The sequence below is a fragment of the Narcine bancroftii genome, chromosome 3, assembly GCF_036971445.1.
Source record: "Narcine bancroftii isolate sNarBan1 chromosome 3, sNarBan1.hap1, whole genome shotgun sequence".
Taxonomy (NCBI): domain Eukaryota; kingdom Metazoa; phylum Chordata; class Chondrichthyes; order Torpediniformes; family Narcinidae; genus Narcine; species Narcine bancroftii.
This window is the reverse complement of record NC_091471.1, coordinates 135,227,058-135,248,345: the sequence shown is the minus strand read 5'-3', so window position 1 is coordinate 135,248,345 and position 21,288 is coordinate 135,227,058. Positions and strand designations below refer to the sequence as shown.

General features: G+C 40.2%; 1 protein-coding gene and 1 long non-coding RNA gene across 5 annotated transcripts; one reads left to right on the top strand and one right to left on the bottom strand.

The window, feature by feature from the left end:
- Positions 1–1,213: 1,213 nt before the first annotated feature.
- On the bottom strand, positions 1,214–13,814 carry spry1 (sprouty homolog 1, antagonist of FGF signaling (Drosophila)). 4 transcript variants are annotated; one of them, XM_069925228.1, is made up of 3 exons: positions 13,004–13,814; positions 11,059–11,576; positions 1,214–4,109 (listed from the first exon to the last, which is right to left on the bottom strand). In XM_069925228.1, the coding sequence occupies exon 3, from the start codon at positions 4,052–4,054 to the stop codon at positions 3,086–3,088; it is 969 nt and encodes a 322-aa protein (XP_069781329.1). In that variant the 5' UTR covers positions 4,055–4,109; positions 11,059–11,576; positions 13,004–13,814; the 3' UTR covers positions 1,214–3,085. The 4 variants fall into 4 exon arrangements, with proteins under 4 accessions (XP_069781329.1, XP_069781331.1, XP_069781328.1 ...); XM_069925230.1 differs by having other exon boundaries at positions 11,127–11,576; XM_069925227.1 differs by lacking the exon at positions 11,059–11,576 and having other exon boundaries at positions 13,004–13,812.
- LOC138757598 (uncharacterized) lies at positions 12,512–16,811 on the top strand. Its single transcript, XR_011353719.1, has 2 exons — positions 12,512–12,892; positions 15,202–16,811. It is a non-coding gene; the product is annotated as an uncharacterized lncRNA (long non-coding RNA).
- The last annotated feature ends 4,477 nt before the right edge of the window (positions 16,812–21,288 follow it).

The following is a 21,288-nucleotide window of genomic DNA, read 5'->3' as shown; positions in this document are numbered from 1 at the left end:
TAAATTATGCGATCATTTCAAGACTTGGACTCCTAAAGTTGCTCTTTCTCATTGTGTGCCCATAGTGTTAACCACATTATGTCTATGATGTCCCAAATTCACTGAAAACCTGTGATTGATTGTACCATTCTGCAGAATTTGACTTTCAGTTTGTCCTGCAGTCCACTAATCCTGGAGGACCAAGATGTTCCCCCATGGTTCTGGTGGCATTCCTCCCTCACTTCCTCTCATTAAAATCCAGTTAAGTGGCCACATTATTTTGCTTCTGAAAGTGGGATTCTCTGCACTGACCCTACTGCTCAAATGGGAATCTGAAGTGGCTTGATCATTTCTAGAGAGATAGAAGAAAGTACATATGCAAGGACAGATGATTAAGGATGTAGAAGCATATTTTCAGTTGATATTCAGTTTGAAAAATACCTTGGATTTGGAGTCATGGAGACTTTTCAACCTGTCCATTGATTTTTGTTTAACAGATTCCAGGTAAATAAAATGACTCCTACTGGAGAGTGAATCTAAATGTCTAGTATTTAGGACAGTACTAGAATCAGCTATGTGCCCCAGACCTAAGTACTCTTGTATGGTTGTTGTCTATTCCTGTCCAGTAATGTGGATGAGATACTGGACAGTATCCAGCAATGTTCTGCCTTAATTAGAGAACAAAAATTGGAAGGGATGAAGGGCATAAAGAATTATTGCCTATGGACATCAGTTTTAAAATCAGAATAAGAAAGAAAAGCATTAAACAGCTGGGTTTTCGAAATTCAGCCCAAGTCAAATCAGTTTTGTAACACTAATATTCCTTCAGAGGTGTGAAATGTGCCCATAGGCAATTTACTGGATGGGAAAAACACCTAACCACATTGCACAGTGACCTAGTGTGCAATTTTAATTTATTCTTGGTGTATTATTCAAAGCAGGTTTATGGCACTACATTATACACACCATCTAGCGACAACCCTTGTTCAAACATGTTGGAATCATTACCATTACCTGGAGTAAAATAGGATCTTTATTTAAATCTTTGGCTTGATAATCATCTGAGGCTAAACACATGCCCAGTTCAACCACAATGTTCGAACATACCAATCCACTTCTCATTCTATTTAAGGAAATTCTGATCCAGCAGGACTTTGGAAGAATTCCAAGTTAATGCCGTCAAACTCACCACCATCACATTTCATCCAGACAAGAGTTTATACTTTCTAAGAAATGAGGAGGTAAAATTTTATTTCAGCCATTTTTGGTAAATGTACAAACAACGTAGTGGCTCACGTGCTTCTGAAATTCAGTTCCACTGACAATAAGGATAAATTGCTAAAAAGAATTCATTAATGCACCAACATTCTGCATTGACCCATCCAATAATTGTATTGTTTTCATGTAGAACCATTTGGATGGTTAAATGGTTCAAATGGCTAATTTAGTTATATATTATCACAGTTCATTTCCTGAATGGCAGGCTATATATACTTAGAAGCAATTCATGCGCTGTGCTTGGAGGTATCTTTGGAAAACTGAACACTGTAAATATGGACTTTTCAAGCCACTACAAAATAAGACTCAAACAACAGACAAGGTGATATTTTCATTAATTTATATATTTCTGCCTTATAGTTAACATATGTATTTTCTTTGTGTCACCCTTATTTTTTCCTCAGTAAGTAATGATATTTGTTATATTCAGAAATGAGTAAATTTTCAGACAGCTTTTCAAAATAAATACCATAAAATAATAAAGCTTCACGTAATAAATACTCTTTACAACAAGAGAAGTTTTGAGAATTTTAAGAAGTCAGCATTCCACAAAACTTATTTTTACATAAAATATTTACACAAAGAATGCCAACATTAGGCAAGACTGAAACACAAAGAGCTCAATGGGGCAAATGTGACCACATCAACAAGAATATAATCCTATCATTTTAAAGGCAACCCAATATTTAACTATAGATGTCACAATAAAAGATTAATTAGTAGACTTATTAAAGAGCCTTAGCTGTATTTTGCTCCTCCATGTAAAAGTCACCATTAAATCAACCTCCACTTTTAATGTCCAAAGCAGGTTAGGTTGAAATTTAAAATGAGAAGCAACTTCCCCCTTTAAAAGAAATAATTTTATAATATGCTGGACTCTATTCAGAACTGAAATTTGTTATTTAGTTTGGTGTGATATTTGAATGATGACTAAAAAAGGAGAAATAATTATCACAAACTTTTCTAGAATCTGACATACTCCCTTTTTTAAAAAAAGACCAGAAAGAAGCTGACACATTTTTACTTTATAAAGGCACATTAATTCAGTGCATCCCATAATGGAGGTTGTCTTCTTAGAGACAGTGGTCATAATCTACATTTATATGTTCCCCATGTACTGACATGGAAACGTCCAATGTTGTTTAAGTGTAGCAAGACTTTAACGTAATATAAAGGACACACTAAAAATGTATTTGCCCCTGTTAATACAATCAAATATGATTGGGTTAAAGAAGTTTTGAGGTGCAATTCCTCACTTTTCATAATTGTTTCCTTGTTGATTATTGCAAATGGGGAAATATACACTTTGGATTCTTTCAGGAGTAGGGCTGCATATATTAGAAATGTTAGACAACACATTTACAAGTAATAACAAATGCCAGTTAACATCATCACTGATTAACAGTTCACAAAAAATTTTAAATCAGGAATTTGTATTGTGACATCCATATATTAATTGGGACAAAGTCCTCTGGCAACCAAGCTGATTAATTCCAATTATGCTCCATGATTCAATGATTGGAGGAAAAAAAGTTACTTTGCAAAAAATCTGCCATCAATTAACTTAGACGAGGGGGTCGTTTGTAGGCGGAAAAAGACAATGGTATACTCCTCTGATGTAATTGGATGCCTGTTCACCTGGAGCTATTAGCAATATTCACATTCTTAGGCCATGTTGGTAAATAGCAGCCATTTTCTATTGTAGAATGGGTTGTTAGAATGGTTGCTATGATTTTGTTGATATCCAGTCCAAGATCAAGCAGGTAAACAAACAAGTATGAATTCAAAATGATTAAAATAAAGTGTTAAAGAGCTCTGCTGCCTGGGATCAAGAGGGTTTATCCTCTCCTTGAGTGGGACAGCTTTTAAGTTTACAATACACGGTATTTGAGTTCTTGCAACGGCATCCAGGCCTGTTTAAACGATCATAGCACCCCTGGCAAAGTTTGATACAGCCTTTGGCTGGAAGGTAGCAGAGTAAACAGGGCATAAATAAGGACATTAAACCCATAAACAAGAACCTGGAGCAGCAGTGCGAATGGGTGCAAGAGCAAGGATTATCTGCACAGGAATCCTCATCATCATCGGAGCAGTGGTAAAAGATTCCCTTGACCAAGCACATGCATGTACCATACTCCACAGTACTCTCTACTGAACACAGGCACTGCTTGTTACAAACCAAACATGAAGGGAGGGTCTTTGGTGCGGTGCATTCTCTGCACTTACATTTCCCACATTGCTCACATATAAATCTATGTTTTGACAAATCCTCTTTTCCTAAGCATTTCAACTCATCCGTTGTACTGGCAGATGATTTAGGTTGTATTCTAATTGTCCGGTCTGGTCTGTTGTGGCTGGAAGTTAGCCGTTTTGGTGGGGATCGTCCCAAAAGTCCTTGCTCAGAAGATGCACTACTGTTACTCCCTGAACTAGCTGCACTACCCGTGCTGGTTGACCTACTCAAGACAGGCATCCTGCTGGAGGAATGGTGACCAACGTGTGTGTGGTGAGAGGGCCGATGTTCATCATTATTATTCACATTGATTGGTATCACTTCGTGAGTCCTCTCATATTTATCATGTGTGGCTCTGCTACTACCAATGCTACCAGCTTTCTTTGCAGTGGCTGGGCCTTCTGTGTACTCGTTGCTTGTCCTGATTACTTTAATCTGATCAAGGGATAAAATGGCAGTGTGCTGCAGCTCCCGTTCATAGTCAAGTCTCTGTCTACTGTCAAGAGAGGGTTGCTGAATCACAACCAATGAGCCACCACTGCCATGCTGAATACGGCTCTCCATCTGTGATGATCACAACTTCCTGCATTCACTGTGGACTTGGCATGCATCTGAAAGTCTGCCAACACAAGTAAAGAAGAAAGTATATTAGGGTCGTATTGTTACTCACAGTTATAATATATATGATCCCAAGTATCCCAGGCTATTGCAAATATGTACATTTGTTGAGCAATACTAGATTCTGACCACAACACCAACAATAACATTACTTCTATATATATATAGTGTGGGAGTCTTGTGGAGTACAAAAGTACTTCCACTTTGCACCAGATACTGCTTAACAATAAACAGTGATTTGAACTCCCAACATATCCCTGTAAATGTTTTACCGTCACTTATATTTGACTTATCAGGAAAAGGGCTGGTTTCAGACCTTCCCCGTCAACATCTACAGCATTGGATCACCTCAATGTTCCTTAAAGCAAGCTATTTTATCTGTGGAAATTGAGAGGGGAAGGAATGATCTTTTGTCTCACTCCTTCTAAAACACTGTTCATCTGACACTTATATAATTGTCTAACAAGACAGGAATTGAGAACTTTGTACAGGTTGCCACAGGTGTCATACAAGGTGGATGCTCTCAGGTATTTATGAAGTACTTTGATGGGTACAAGCAAGGAACAGGAGTTTAGATGTAGTGTTTCAAAAGCTAGGTCACAACTGTTGAGGCTTTGCAACCCATAATGGTGGAGAGGTGGGGGATGTGTACAGAATCGGGCTATCCTGTTCTGCAAAAGATGCAGTTGATGCACACAGCTATAGGAGAGTGAAAAGGTATATCATCACAGATGAATTTTTTTGAATCCAATCTGCTGGGGATGCAAGAGGAAATTCTGAAGAGCAATAGAGTTCTTGGTGGGAGAGGGGATATCTTTGACACCTGTTACCCAATTTCCATTAAGAAACTTTTCAAGAGATACATGTTAAAAATAAGCAAAATTTACTGTGATTTGAAAAGTATTGCAAACCTTACCAATGTTAATCAGGTCCAGAAATGTGCATGCATTTATTCCATGTTGTGGGCAATGCACAACATGCCCACATCATAGATATGATGTTCATGTATGTCCAGATTTAATGTTTTGGCAAGGATCACTCTACAATCTGATTTGAGTTTGAATTTTAAAAAATGACAGCATATTCTTTTAAGTACTATTAAAAGGGTTACATTCTTTCTTGTGCAATAGTTATGTCTTTTCATTATTTAAAGGGAATGCAAGCAAGAGCAGCAACACTGGATTTAACAGGTCATTTTCATCCTGTTTGCCTTTCTGGTGGTGTAGAACCATGAGACCTTGGAAAGAGCTGGATTTTCATCTGAAACTCAGGCATGTCCTGTTATTGACAGGCAATCTCATCTACCTGATCACTGCTCAGAAAGCAACTACAAGGCTCCTAAAAATGAGACTTGATCAAAAGCTGATTCAGGTCACACACAAGATACTTATTACTTAAAACAAGATAAATCATTATTAGTGGCAACTAGACAAAACCCGATTGTTCCCATTATAATTTGAAATAAAATGGGATAATTTCAACCTGCAGGAAACAATGATAAAAAGCAATAAAATGGGTCAGATACAGGATATCCATGAAAAGTTTTTAAACACTGAAAATAATTCATCTGGTCGCCAAGGTGCCCAATCTGAGCCAGATACTATGAATAAGTATGGAATCAAAAGTTAAAATGAGGAGTAAATGTGATCATTTCCACTTTGCTGATATTGAGCTGGCAAAAAGTTTCACACATTTTGACTCTGGTCAGACAACATAAAATAAAATTCAGGATGTTTAGAGGCACAAGGGAATTGAAGCTCCACTCTTGTTTCTGGGAGCCGAGCACACAATAAGGAGTTGTAGAGTGAGGGTACATGAAGCCTTGTGGCCATTCTGACGCAGTATGTTAATAAAACAAGTTTGTAGCACATGATGTCCTGGGTGTTACAGCTAATGTTAATTTTCCTCAGATTAATGAACATCGCAGGATAAAGCTTGTTTTTGAAATTGCCAATGGAAATTGATGAACACTCATTCATTATTTTTTCTGTCCTCCAGAACTCCCATTCAAATGCACTCTACCTTGTTATTTCCTCATATACGACTTCTTCACCATGTTTCCTCACTTACATTTCAGTCCATGGGAGCTTTCTCCTCCAGGATACATATCCATTGTCTTGCCTGTCATGGTAATTCGTGGTAATTCTTTTCCTGATTATATGTAGTGATACATGTAATGACTTACTTTAATATTTCTTTCTACCCTTGCGAATCTCTCCTAGGAATAGTTACCTTTGAGATAACCACTCAGTGTTTGTGAAAATAGTACAACCAGCTAAATTAATTCTTTCCCTTTATTTGGGCAGCAGATCACCTCTGCATCTGATCTTGTAGCAAAGATTTGAAACACATGACTAAATAATCCAGATCCTGAAACTAAATCACAGAATTGGACTGTAAAACCTTTTGTTCTTTTTAGATGAAATCATATCTCATTTTCATGATTGTATAGTGATATGTAAAAATTCTTGACTAGATCCTGACAAAAGTGCAATAATATTGAGACTAGAATCATTTTGAATATTCACCCTTCCAACCTTTCCCCTCAAACAGAGAAGCTGTGAAGAGATCCTAATGGAGATATTTGTGGAGGTTTGCTATGACATTGGAAACCCTGGCAAATTTCTACAAATGTGTGCTGCAAAGTGTGCTGACCGGCTACATCATGGTCTGGTATGAGAACACCAGTGGCCACAACCTAGGATATCACAGGCAAAACCCTCCCCAACATTGAGAACATCTGCAGGGAATGCTGCCGCCAGAGAGCAGCACAAATGATCCAAGGATTCACATTGCCCAGCACCTGCTCTGTTCTCACTGCTGCCATTAGGAAAGAGGTTGAGGTGCCAAAAGACTCACACCACCAGTTTCGGAAACACCAGCTACCCCTCCACCATCAGACTCCTCAACAACAAACTCAATCACTTTGTGCTTTATTGATTTTATTTCTTTCTGTATTACACAGTTTGTTTACATTTCTTTATTTGTTAACATGTGTACATTGTGTACAGTTTTTTTCAATACTAGAAAGTGGTAATTCTGCCTCACCTGCAGGAAAAAAGAATCTCAGGGTTATATGTCATGTCATGTATGTTCTTTGACAAGAAATCTGAAACCTAATGAAAAATAATCTAGCACGGTGAAAGATACAGAGAGGGCAGAGAGAAGTAATTGATGTTGGAAGAAATGTCTGGTCAAGAACTAGATGAAAGAGCAAATGTGATACACAAAATAACCAAAAGTGACATGAGGAAGATTACTTTAACACAGCTCGTGGTTAAAAGTCTGGTATGCACTTCTCGGGCTTGTAGTATAGGAAGAATTAATTTCAGCATTTAAAATATTCCAGGTAAATAAGCAAATGGGAAAAATTTGAGGGTAATAGGGAGAGAGCTGGGGAGCTAGAGCAGTGGAAATGTTCTTACATTGAGCCAGTACAGAGGTGAGGGAAAGAATGATTACAATGCAAAAGGAGACCATTCAATGATTCTGATTTGCATAGAGCAAAGATGGAAAATGTTGAAATAAATCAAAAGCATGCAACACCCAACTAAAGGGGGTACGGTTGGCGTGGCGGTTAGTGCCACGCATCTATAACACCAGCAGGGTTCGAATCCCGCATTTGTACATTGTCCCCATGTCTGCTTTGGTTTTCCCTGGGGGGCTCCAGTTTCCTCCCACTATTCAAAATGTACCAGGGGTGTAGTTTAATTAGGTGTAACTTGGGTGGCACGGACTCATGGGCCGAAAGTGGCCTGTTACCGTGCTGTATGCCTAAATATTAAAAAAATATAAAAATAAAGGCCTGTGATAGAATACAAAATGAAGATTACAATATTCTGAGCTGTTCATGTAAAATTACTAATCATCAGTCAATAGACACCCTGTCCAACCTCAAAATCATCTGAAATATGTTGTTCTAACAAAAAGTTATATAAATCTATGATTCATAATATAAGCAACAGTCTCCAATCCATTAGATGGGAAACTTTAAACATGAAAATAAACTCAAACAAGGGTGCAGGGATTTCAGTCAGCAAAACCACCAGTCAGTTTCAATCCCACCCAAGAAACCGTCATACTTCAAGTCGTATAGAGAAAAAAAAAATTCCTTGATTTCACCTGCTTCAGGTGATTGGTTGGGTTTGCTGCCAATAGTTGGATCTTAGAGAATAGAAGAGGAGGGTAAAAGGAGTAGGAAGAACTGCTGGTCAATTCAATCACTTCCAAGTCGTACACCCTATTGAATAACGCCAGACAGAAATTTGCAGCAACCATAAATAATACTGTCTCTGGTGCTAGCACTCCAGGAGGGGATGTGCAAGGAAGAGGAACTAGTTTATTTCCTATATTTGAAAGAAAGATTTGGGCTAAATGACAGAAAAAATACTCAGAACATGTATCAAATAATGGCATAATATAAGAAAAAGAACAGTTTTAATGTTTCATGTTACAGTGAAAAATAAAATGCATCTTCTATTCCAAAGATTACTCTAATCAGTCTTAGTAAACAAAACTAATCATAACAACACAATCCAAGTAATATGTATTTAAAAATAATTTTAATTGTACACAGGAAAATACATTTAAAATGAAAGAGCGTTTTTCCATTATTCAATTCTGAAAGTCATAAAAATGTGGTCAGCAGTTGATGAGTTAATGTACTGGTTACTTGTGCACAACACTGTGTGAGGAAAATAGTCAAAGTTCATGCCAGTGAAACACAAATGTCTGTAGATGCTGTGGTTGGAATAAAGACACAGAAATGCTGGTGGAACCCAGCAGGTCTCACAACATCCAAAGGAGGTAAACGGGTCAGGCCCAAAACATCAATAATATATCTTTACCTCCTATGGATGCAGCGAGATCTACTGCATTCCTCCAGCATTTGTGTTTTTTTAAAAAACTTCATGTCATTACATTTGAGTAAATATTCCAGCCAATGTTATTTTGATGTATCAACAACCCCCCCCCCCACCCCCCCGCCTTCTCTTACCAAGTAAAACTCTGAGCCACGCTACCATGCTCTCTTTAAATAACATCCTTCTAGAGGAAGTCTGATAGAATATCAAAACCCAACCAAAGCTTGTTCATTCACACAATGATTATTATTACAACAAAGTAGCTTTGGAACATAATTTGACATTATAACTACATGCCAATGTCTCCAGATACTCTGTGGTTTCTCACAAATGTGAAATAAAATTGATGTTTTTTTTTAAAAAATAAATTAATTTTGGATTGCTTTACAAATAATCATATGAAAGTTGTGCAATGGGTTAAAACACTGCCTTGCTTAGAATGGCCAGGATCTGGCTGCCTTAGTGCCCAGTACTCAGTTTCTTCACTGAAAGACTATACTGATAATGAAATACTAGATCTAGAAGCATAAAATAGGATGGAATGAAAAGATGATTACCATGTTGTGACCATAATCCAGTTTTAATTTGTGACTTTCCACAATACTGGCCTTATTTTTGTGCAACAGCCTCTACTGCTTTCCAACATTATGAAAATGTAACAATTTACTGAGTTTTTTCACATATGGATTTGAATTCTTTGGTTAACAAATTCAGTTCAGCCCTTATTTGCTAAAAATACAAATAATACATATATCATTGCCACATAATTCATATATAAAAATTAAGTTGTAAATTTCTCATTCATCCCTCAACAAAATCACAACAATTTTCTTTTGCCTTATGGTAAGTAATGGTGACAATTAAATGAAGCAATGTTGGGAAGATAGCACTTATCCACAGGAGAATAATGCCAAGAGGTAACATTCTTTATATTTGAGCATCACTGAAGAGACTCACTGAGAAATTTGAATGTTTAACATTTGCATATGTATTGGAATTCAGAATCTAATTTTCATCACAAATAACACAATGTATTCATCAATGATCTTAAAGTACAGATTACACTCAAGTTTACAGTCTTGCTATTTATTATTCACTATTGGAAGAAAATATCCAAAAGTGAATGCCCACACAAGTAGCAGGAGCCTCGGCCGAGACAATAATTTGGTAGTCAAGCTGCATTTGAAAGATGTACCTTTTGAGCACATCTCTTCAAAAGAGGTGATACTGCAGATGCTGGAATCTGAAGCTAAACACAATCTGCAGGAGGACCTGGAGGATCAAGCTGCATCAGTGGCAGAAAATGAATGGTTGATGTTTTGAGAACAAAACATCTAACTTCAGTACCACAGGTTGAGGATGCAAAGGGAAGGATGGTGTGTGTGAGAGAGAAAAAAAATATTGCAAGGACAAAAATACATGAGTAAGCAAAGAGTTTCAAAATGTTTAATCTGGATCCCATGGAAATTGGAGAATAACTGCTTTTAGCATTTCTAAAAAGAACTTGATACTTGGTACACATAATTAATTATCTACTAATGTGATAAACATAATTCATGAAACTTCACAGTTGAATGTTGCTGCGATATTGTTGAAAGTTGCTATTTAGTGAGAAGCGCTTTGTACCACTTCACCTCAGCTACTGTATAAAACAGTTTGAATATATCTGGATTAATGAATGGGGTAACAGTGGTGGTCGGGTGCTGGCTGTGACCACTGTAACACCGAGGCATTATTACTCCTCATGAAAAGTTAATCAGGACACTTAGTTTGAGCAAACTAATGCAAACCAAATATTCTATGTTGACAGCCAATGGAACAAATCAGCTTTCCCTCCCCCCCCCCCCCCCCCCCTTCTAGATGCAATGCGAATAGGCAATAATGAGATCGCATTTAAAAGCCTACTGTTCTTGTCATTTTTTTAAATCCAAAGCCATGCTTTATCCTTGCTTGGTAAAATTTCATCCCAAGAAGCTTCGGCTGCAAACTATTTCAATACAAAAATGCTATATCTTCCATTTTTTGGTGCGTTTGAAAGTTGTTTCTGAATAAAATGATCTGAGCTGCGTGCATGGAAGAGACGCTTACTGCATTGTAATGGGCGACGTCCGTCTTCAGAAGCGACTATAATTCTCCAGCCCTGGTTAATGACTTACAATGTTGACTCAAACTGTCCCCCGAAGAGCCATTCGGCGTTTAACATTTTTAGACGGGTCTCTCAGAAGTTCAGCGCAAAATCTTTCTCACTTGGCAAGTTAGGAGGGCCAAGAACACAGGCACCTGCGATCAGTAATTCTCCTTTACGTCGCTTCTGATAAAAAAATAAAACGCGTGGAACTCTCCTCACTAGACGCGCTTTCCAGACAGTGCTAAACGTACGATTTCGGAAATGAGAAGCGAAGTGTGGGCTCGATGGTCTTGAACATGCGAACAGACCCATTCCAAAACTGACCTCGGTCTGCACCTAGCTAGCAAAACCCTTGTCCGCTTTCATGTCAGACCTAATCTTTACACTGCAATGGACCTCCGCCCCCGGTGCCAACACGTACAAGTTTGACCTTGGCATTTGACATTGCGATCTGACCTGTACGTCCAAATTGGCAGACCTGCAGAACAAAACGGATTTTAGATTTCTGCAGCTTCAATCTGAAGCCGTTCCCGGGGCTAGGGAAGGGGATCCTCGGCTGCAACAAATGACACAAAAGCCACGTACAAAGTACTTTTAAAAAAAAATCAAGCCACGTTTTAGTCTGATAAATCGTCTCGTCCGCACGGATGAAACCCCGAGACTGACCAGAAGAGGCAGCTCCCGGGCTGAACTGGATCCGACTGAAGGTGGCCGGATTCACGAGCCAACTTCTCCGTTGCAGACGGGCCCCCGATCCGGAGAGAGTGGCCGCACCACGAAGAGCAAAAAGCCCCCAAGAATTATGCAGGCGCCGGAGGGCAGAAGCGGAGAAGACGCCCCCTCCCCCGCCCTACAATAACCCTCAACTATCACCTAGGATACCTCAAGAAGTAGTTTCTCCGCTCGTAAGGCAGCATCTGACAATTATGGAGAAGTCCTACAGCTGGTTCAACATGTTGCGTGCATCAGAATGTCTCCTGCAGCAGCCATACCCCAACCCAATCAACGTGAATGCACCCCTAACCCAATAAACGTGATTGCACCCCCAACCCAATCAACGTGATTGCACCCCAACCCAATAAACGTGATTGCACCCCCAACCCAATAAACGTGATTGCACCCCAACCCAATCAACGTGATTGCACCCCCAACCCAATCAACGTGAATGCACCCCTAACCCAATCAACGTGATTGCACCCCCAACCCAATCAACGTGATTGCACCCCAACCCAATAAACGTGATTGCACCCCCAACCCAATAAACGTGATTGCACCCCAACCCAATAAACGTGATTGCACCCCCAACCCAATAAACGTGATTGCACCCCCAACCCAATAAACGTGATTGCACCCCCAACCCAATAAACGTGATTGTACCCCCCCCCCCCCACCTCACCTTGCTGCAAACGACAGCTGCAGTGCCGACACTCCGCGAAAAAAAAAACCCGTCTTCCACAATTCCTCCCGCCTTGTTGGCAGGTCTGTGTGTTGGTTTAATTAAAACAACTCAAAAGACATCGGAAACCTGCGGTCGAATGCCGCTGACTATAATCTGCAGCGCCCTTTCAGAGTGCGGTTAAACTCCGGTTAATCGATCGTTTACGGAGTACAAGGGGCAGGGAGAGAAGGAGCGAGAGAGAGAGAGGGGGATGAAATTATGAATGAACAGCAGGCCAGCGGTCAGTAAACGCCACACGAGGGCGGACTTCCCAGTGACAACACTGGGGTCATTGAACAACGTTCGGCCTTTGCACAAAGTGGAAGTGGATTCATCCCAATGAACATATGTCGCAGGTAAGAAAAAAAAAGCATCCCTGACGCTTTCATTTTGGGAAACATAAAACTATGATCTGGAATCAAAGTTAGTAAAATCTTTTAAAATTATTTAAGGCCGCGGAATCTTACCTATTTCCATATATCCACCCAATGCAAATCCATTTTTCTTATGTAGACACAGTAATAGTCTAGTCCAGAAGCCCAGTCTCAAGTCTTGTTTTTTTTTTATTAAAAAAAACAATAATCAGTAGTCACATCGGAGCGAAACAAATGGAGCTTGAACTCGAGTGAAAGTGACAGCCGAGACCCAGGATTTGTCCCCGTGGTCCGTGGATTGCTGCACACTCCGCCAACTTTCCCCGTCACCTCAGCCCCACGCACCACACGAACGTCCAAGCAGTCTCTGGGTACTTTCCTCACCGCCGCTCTCCACACTGCATTGCACTGTTGCTTGTCAGTGGGCTGTTTCCCTTTTTGTATGAGAATCTCCACGGGACACGGCGAATTTTCGGTGTGCTGATCTCCCGGCTGTTCACCTGTTCTCCAAATCGAAGCTGTCACCAAACCACGGCGTGGCTGCATAGGTTTGTATCCCGCGATTCTCTGTGCCTCAGACTGTGTTCACACTTCATGAAACTTTGTGCTTGATGCATCCGATTTCTATCTGTGCAATCAGTGTCTGCAAACTTGAATTGCTCCTTGATAAAAAGAGTTCGCCTCCCGCCTTACTTTGCTCACCTTTGCCCAATCGTGATTTGTTCTCGGTGCCCCACTGACCACCGAACATTACCCACGACCCACACGCGCGCACACCCACACATTTCCCTCACGCTCACGGGCGACGCTTGGCATTCCACAGCTGCTCATTGGCTAATACTTTGCATTCCACCGTCGTCCATTGGCCTCTTGCATCCCGACCAGCGGAATAAAAGGGAAGAAAGAGGATGCTAAATATCCGGTCGTTGCTGATTGGTTAGGTCAAGACACGCCGCATTCGACGAGCTCCCATTGGATCAGTGGGGAGCGACACGCTCTTGATGTGAAACGGATTGGTTGAGTCAGGAATTCAGGTTGAATGCTGAGACTGCCAGCCTGGTCGGATATAAGCCTCTAATTGGATGAGAGGAAACGGCGCATCCGGCCAGAGATGATGACAGGACAAGATTGGATTCATGACCCATGGGTCTGATTCGACTGAGAAATTAAACTGACGGGTTACAAAATTGAAAACATCGGCTGAATATATTTTAACTAATTAATATTACTCGTTTAGTTTACTTTTATTGTATCATAAACGGTAAGAATACAGGATCAGCAAATTAAATCAAGTTATTGAGAGCGCATATTTCCTTTTAATAGATTGCATCCTCTTCTTTAAGATTTGATATCGATGTATACAATTCCCTAGAGACGCACGCACGTAACATTCAAAATGTTGAATGAGCCCCTTGGAGGAAAGGCATCCGAGACGCTCAATGCCTTCGGTCGTCAGCGGTTATATTATTCATTTGTAAAATAAACCACAGGCCGGAATCCAGCGCAATTCTCCCCCAGCGCATCCTGCTGGGTTCTATTATCCATTAAAAGAGCTTTACGGTGAAGAAAATGGACAGAGCAAATATTAATTAATAATGATCTGTAACGACGAAGCCTCGCTTCCCAAGGTCATAAGTAGCAACACAGTAAATACTTTAAAACTTCTGAACTTCTTCCTCCACCGCCCCCCCCCCCCTCCACTTACCAACATTGTGCGCATTGGACGATAAAGGATCCAGGTGATAGGGACATGAATCTTTTCAGCAGACTCCAGTTTTGGCTTATGCCTTTATCCTGAGATCACCCGACTTCCTAAACCACTCTTTTGTTTGTTGCTCCAGTCATCTGAATGCACCTAAACAACCGTCTCCTGCCACTAAACACATGCTGAGAATGTTAATGTCAAACCATGTAACCTTCTGTATGGGGCGGGGAGCCGGCCCTGAATGGCTTCGAGTATAATTTATGTGTAATGTTAAAAAATTCCTGATTATACTGATTTATCGAGTTTGAACAGTAACGTAGCGTGATCTGTTTTATAGACAGAAGATAATCAGAGAGAGGGAGCGTGGGCACACATAATTATGTTTATTAGTAATTATGTAATATACTGGGCAAGTCCGTTAACACTGAATACAGTAGATATACATTATTAAATGCAGACGCTTGCTTTGTTGTTGTCCTGTCTGTTGTCGAGTGTTTCTTTCAGGCGATCTGTGGCTCTTTGGCTGGTTTCATTTGTGCAGGAAATCGCTCATTCATTAACCCTCTGGCTTCCCTTTCATCTGTAGTGTCTGACTGATCATTAAGCCGCCTTTCACACCGGAACGGCTGAAGACCCGTTTAAAGAAATTAAGGGATTTATCAGTTAGCCCATCATCTCTTCCAAACCAGTTATCAGGGATTTCATCAGGCGAGAAGATGTCAGGCCCTGAGGCGAAGGAACTTACCAAATAAGGCTTCAAAGAGCTTAAAAAAAAGACAACGCCAAGTTCTGCAGGAATGAATGCAAAGAAGTAGCGTCCCTGCTGTAATGAAATGATCAGACAGAAATCAATGCATGGACTGCATCAAGCGCATGTAGCCGTAATCTAATGAAACTAATCAGATTTCTGTTCGAGTTGGCCCCACGCCTCATCAGGCCCACCCACCCCTCCCACCTCGATTTATTTTGTAGAAAAGCAATAACGTGTCATGTTATTGAATTTCATGTATGTTACATTCTAAATGTAGTATTACGTGACAATAATGGAACCTTTAACAGAGAAAACTGGAGCCATCCAGTAGGTCAGGCAGGCAGTTTTTGAGACATGCTACACCAGAACTTTACATAAAGGATTTGCTTTTAATTCAAGTAACACCTCATATTGCACCTGGACCACCTACCATCTAATGGTTCACACACTGAATTTTCCAATTTCTGCTAACCCTTACCCCTTGTGTTCTGTCTGTCTGTCTGTCTCTCTCCCTGATTGACTCTTGATAGTTCCATTTGCGTTCCTTTTTCCATATCCTCTCCATCCCCACCCCGCCCCCACTTCCCATTCTGGTTTCATTCACATTCCACCCTCCTTCATCATCCACCAGATTCCCCAATCCACCTGGTTTCTTTTGCCATTCTCTCCCTTGGATGACTTTCATTAGTATCTTCCTGACCTATCAGATTCCAGGAATTGTGGCCTTTATTTCCTCACTCACAACTCTCACTCTCCCCTCCTTTAATTGGCTCTATCTGTTCCTCTTACTTGGTCCACTACTCACCTACTGGCCCCTTTCTCATCCCACTCTTTCCTTTTTATAGCAGCTAACATTTTTTTCTCAATCTTTGACCTGAAACATTGACAATTCCTTTCCCTACACACATGCTGCTCACCCACTGAGTTCCAATACTGCTGGAGGAGGAACTCAGCAGGTCACATAGCATCCATGGGTAGAAATAGTTAATTAGCATTTTAGGATGGGACCTTTACTGAGACTGAACTCCCAACTGTGTTCCTCTGAAAGTTTGTGTATTCTTCCAAATTCCAGCATTTGCAGTCTTGTGTGTCTGCTTTTAATTCATATTTGTTAATTCAGTACAACAATGATCATATCAGTTAGTTTCGGACAAGATCCAATGTTATTTTTGTTGGGAGATGTTAGAGGAATTAAACCTAAATTAAAATTGAATGTGTATCAAATAAAATTTGTTCAAATTGCTTTGACAATAGCTAGAAAATGTATGGCTATAACTTTGAAGTTGGATATTGATTTGGGAATGGATAGATGACATGCAGAAGTTTGGAGTTGTATTCCACTTGAGAAAATTACTTATAATTTAAGATATAAATATCATACATTTTGTGAAATATTGAGCCCATATTTACAAACTGTTGGTATTAAAATTTAAATGAATCTTGAACATTCCATTTCTCCAGTCGGTCTCTATGAATATATGTTTAAAATTATTGGAAAGTGCAGTGCTCTTGGTTTTCTTGTCCTTTATCTTTTTTTTAGTTTGTAGAGGGTTGGGTGAGGGGTGGGGGGATTTAGAGGTAGTTCTTCTTTTTTTTTTCCTTTTTCATATATAAAATATTTAGATTAAGTTTGAAATATTGTGATATGTTTGTTAAGTAGTTTTATATTAAATAAAATTATGATGAAACAATGAACATATGCTGTTTCACATGGGATTACCTCCCAGAAAATCCCTTTGGATAATAAACTATTGCATTAACTTAAATTCTGACCTTCTAAGCTGTAGCTGAGGGCAAAGTGTGGCCAGCAAGCTCTGCCACAGGTGGGGCAGGAACAGTCTGGTGCATTGGCAACTGAGTACATTAGTTCAGAAGGTGCACTCCTTCTGGATGTTATGCTAGGTTTCTGTGTGCTCACAAAAAATGGACTCGAGATTCTCATTGCCATCCAAGCCCCCTTTAACCAATTTGAGTGATTTGAGCCTAGGATTCCAACAATGAGAATATTACACTTTTTCAATTTTTTTTTACAGTTTCCAAAGTCTGGCTAACAATGTAGCCAGTCCATTGGCAGTGACTGATTGTAATTAGTATGCTGGGAATGTTGACCTAGTAGACAACACTAAATTGGATTGCTAATCTTACAAGTACATTTGGATGAATTTACAGAGAGAGTGATGTGTGAAGATCTCTGGATAATGGAACTCAATTGAAATTTGGGGAGCAGATTTTTTTTTGTGTGGCAGGCAGCAGGGAGACCCCTCTGCATAAATGCCAATGGATATGTCATGTCCCTGTTCCTGAAGCAAGAATGTGGGACAATATATTCTCTATACTGGGTGTTCCTTTGATAATAATTCAAATTTTGAAAGGGCCAACAACTCATCTTCAAAAAAAAATATATTTAATCCAATGGTTTGAACAAGATTAAAAGATGCCAGCGTCATAGAAGGGTCATTTCGACTTCACAATTTAAATTTTTCAACTGTAAAAAAAAGTAGGTGATGCCCCTTTAAACTGGGTTGAAGTGTTCACCGGCCTTGGAATAAAGCATCTCCCATGCAGCGCGCAGGTAGATGCACGCCCACACAAGTCGAGTAAAAACACAGCAAAAGACGTCCCATGTTTATGCACTTTAAATCTCCATTGCACAAGGTAAAGAAGGAAAATGATCAGTGAAGTTCTTTCTTGTTTCTGGTCGTTCACAGCTGGATCTCTGTCATGGGCTCACATGGTAAATTCACCTTCGAAGGTAGGGAAACCATATGGAAGATAAAGGCGCACCAATCGGTAGCCAGTGACTGAATTTGGACAATGTTCTACTTTTCAGCAGTTAAGGATCTGAATTCTGCGCTTGCAATGAATGTGTGTCTGCAAGCCTCCGACTGCGTTCCCATGCGGGCCGGCAGGATAGGCAGTGCACGTCACCCGGAGCTGCCGTTCGTTTCACAATGAGCGCAAGGTTGGCCGAGCCTTCTCGCACTATCGGCTCTCAATGAGGCAGCGAGGCTGGGGGCTTGCGGTGGTGCATTGGAGAGATGCGAGCGGATAAAGAGACGTTTTGCTCGAGTAAATTCCGCTGAAAGGATTCAAGCTTCACAGCTCGAAAGTTCTGGGATTTGTTATTTGACGTTGATGGATGACTCCCAGAGTCGAAGGCGGCTTGTTTCCACTCTCGATCTCTGGGTTCTCGTGTGCCTGCTGAGGCCTGCATGGGACTCATTCTGCCGTAGGTAGAGCATCAGGTGTTTGACGGGACAGGGCGGGGGGGAGTTCGGCAGGCGACTATTGGATTCAAGGTGCTCCAGGTGGTCAGACAGTGCCGTCCCCAGTGCTTCTTCTGCAAGGCCAGACTTAAAAGTAATCAATGGGTTTCACTTCTTCATATACACTTCACATACAGGTAGACTGTTTCTGGAGCCTGGTGTCATTTCAGGGCTGGATTCAGGCCAACGCATCCCCCTCGACCATTGTCTAACTGGCAAGACAATAAGACTCAATAAATGCTGAATGTGAAATAATAGATTTTAAAAATTCAGTTTTCTTCCAGGCCAGAACCCACAAATATATTGACTGTAGGGCACTACCAGGAACCACAAAGACAAGCTAAGGGAACGATTGGCTTTAATACACAGAAGAACCTTGCTGGCCTAGATCCCAGGATAGGAATGGCAGCAAGGGAAAGGTGGCTTGACCTTGATGGCCCAGGACCAGGGGCTGGAGTCATCCGTGGGCATATATACAACCAACAATAACTATGTACAATGGAGGAAACATATCACCACAATTATTTATTATGCCCCCTCCCCCTTTTTGTGTGGCCTCAGCTCAGCTGCACCATGGTAAATCCTGCACTGGGGGAAAAAAATGGTAGTGTCCCATTCTCTTGGTGTCCTAAGCACGTGCTTATTTTGCTTAATGGTTAATCCAGGCCTGTGTCAGTTATGTGTACACCACAGCTTGCTCTCCTTTTCACTCATTCATTTCTGTAACGAATAAACAACCTGAGATTTTTCTTTGCATACATTGTAGGCAAGGATGTTTGGTGGGGCTGGCATAAAATAATCCCATAGCTCCTTTGCATAGGTGTCACTTTGCTCCAGTATTTCCTGAAGCATGTATTCCTGGATCTTGGAGTGTGCAGGAGTGACTGCAGGTAGCTTCTACTCTTTTAAGGCCAGAATTGAGTGAATTCTTGGCCCTCTTGCAAGAATTTCAGTTGTCTTCCAGAATCAACTGAACTCTTGAGTCATCATGCATCCCTGGTACAGCCTAAAGACCACAGAATGCAAGTGATATTAAGCTACTGAGAACAAAATAGGAAAGATACCAATGCATCTCTTGTCATGCCTCCGGTGCAGAGAGATTTTGCAGAAGGAGATCGATCTCAGATATTGCATCCTTGTTCTTAGGTCCTGATTCTTACCTTCATTGCATTGGCTTTCTTTTCCTACCAGGAATTGTCTGAACATCTGCCAAACCTATGAAATCATAGAAATGAGCAAGCAATATAAATGTGATATACAGCCATTATTATCATGCATTGCAGAGCTGGTGCACTTATATCATTTCTCTTAATTTTATCCCCACTGATTTCAGTAGCCAATGTAAACTGTCTAATAGATATTTTCACCTTCAATGCACCTGGAAAAATGGTTTCAGCAATTGGACTTTCAGGGCCTCTCCAGCTGGTATAAATGAATGTAGTAAAATGGGGAAATATTGATGTGAGGAGGATTGCACACAGCCACTCAGTTTTTGAACAATATTTCAAATGAGTATCCCAGAGAGGAGGAGCCTGAGCACATTGGTGCACAAGATCTGGGCGAAGTCTCAAAAAGATACTGTTAAAGCAAGAATCAAAATTGTTGCTGATCTTTCCCTTTTCCCTCAATTATGATGAAAAGAAAAATTATCCTCACTGTAACATTCTCAAACAAGAACTGGAAGACAATGACGCTGATTTTTCTCATCACATTTTTGATTCAGAACCAATGATAAGATGGGTCGGCATTTGAAATTTACCTGGAAAAATGAAAGGAAAAAAATCACCAGATCCTCAGGCCTGGCAGATGCAGCTCATCAAGATGTGATATGCTTTTAGGGTTCCTACTGACCATAGCTGGCTCTGTGTGACAGGATCATTTTGCTGTCACTGCTTGCAATCTTGTTAATTTATTGTAAGTCGACCACTGTGCTTTGATGGGAATAAATTGTAGGCAGGAAACAAGAAAGAAAATTCATGATTTGTGGGTATTAAAGTCATAGTTACAAAATCAATCAATTATTCATAAATCACAAGGAAACAAAATATTGACAATCTCATAATATGCATTTATTGAGATTTCATCCTGTTCACCGTAAATCATTCTTAACCTTAAATGAATGTATCTGTCAGTCCTGGTTGCATGATATCAGACCACTTTGCTCCTGCAATGTCCCTGTATAATTTCAAATGCCTGTAATATACATGACTGAAAAGTGTAAGTAATTGCTATTTTCTATTTTACTGTCATATTATTAACTGTCTTTTCGCCTCCTCATTCATTAATTATTATCCCTTACATCATTGATTCTGTAATTTGGAGCCTTTTACTGGAAAGTTGTTTCAGTATTTCCAGGATACATTAAATATAATTGTAGCTTTATAAATGTCACTGAGAGAAAATTGACACCATATAGCCCTGGATTAAACCCTTAAACTGAATTCAATCATAAAATAATCAGAAGAAAAATGTTAATCCCAAATGAATCAGGCTACAGTGTCGACTTGTGTTGCTTGATTCAAATCCTTCCGTTTTCACTGAACCTTGCTTACTTAAACCATTTTTGAACCATATGTGAATATCCTGAGAGCATGAGCAAAGGCAGAGCCATGATCGTACCTTTACCCCCAAGCCTCAGTGATCATTCAGCAATACC

Bases quoted from the DNA above. Each gene is read 5' to 3' on its own strand.
- spry1 (XM_069925228.1), bottom strand. From the start codon at position 4,054: ATGGAGAGCCGTATTCAGCATGGCAGTGGTGGCTCATTGGTTGTGATT.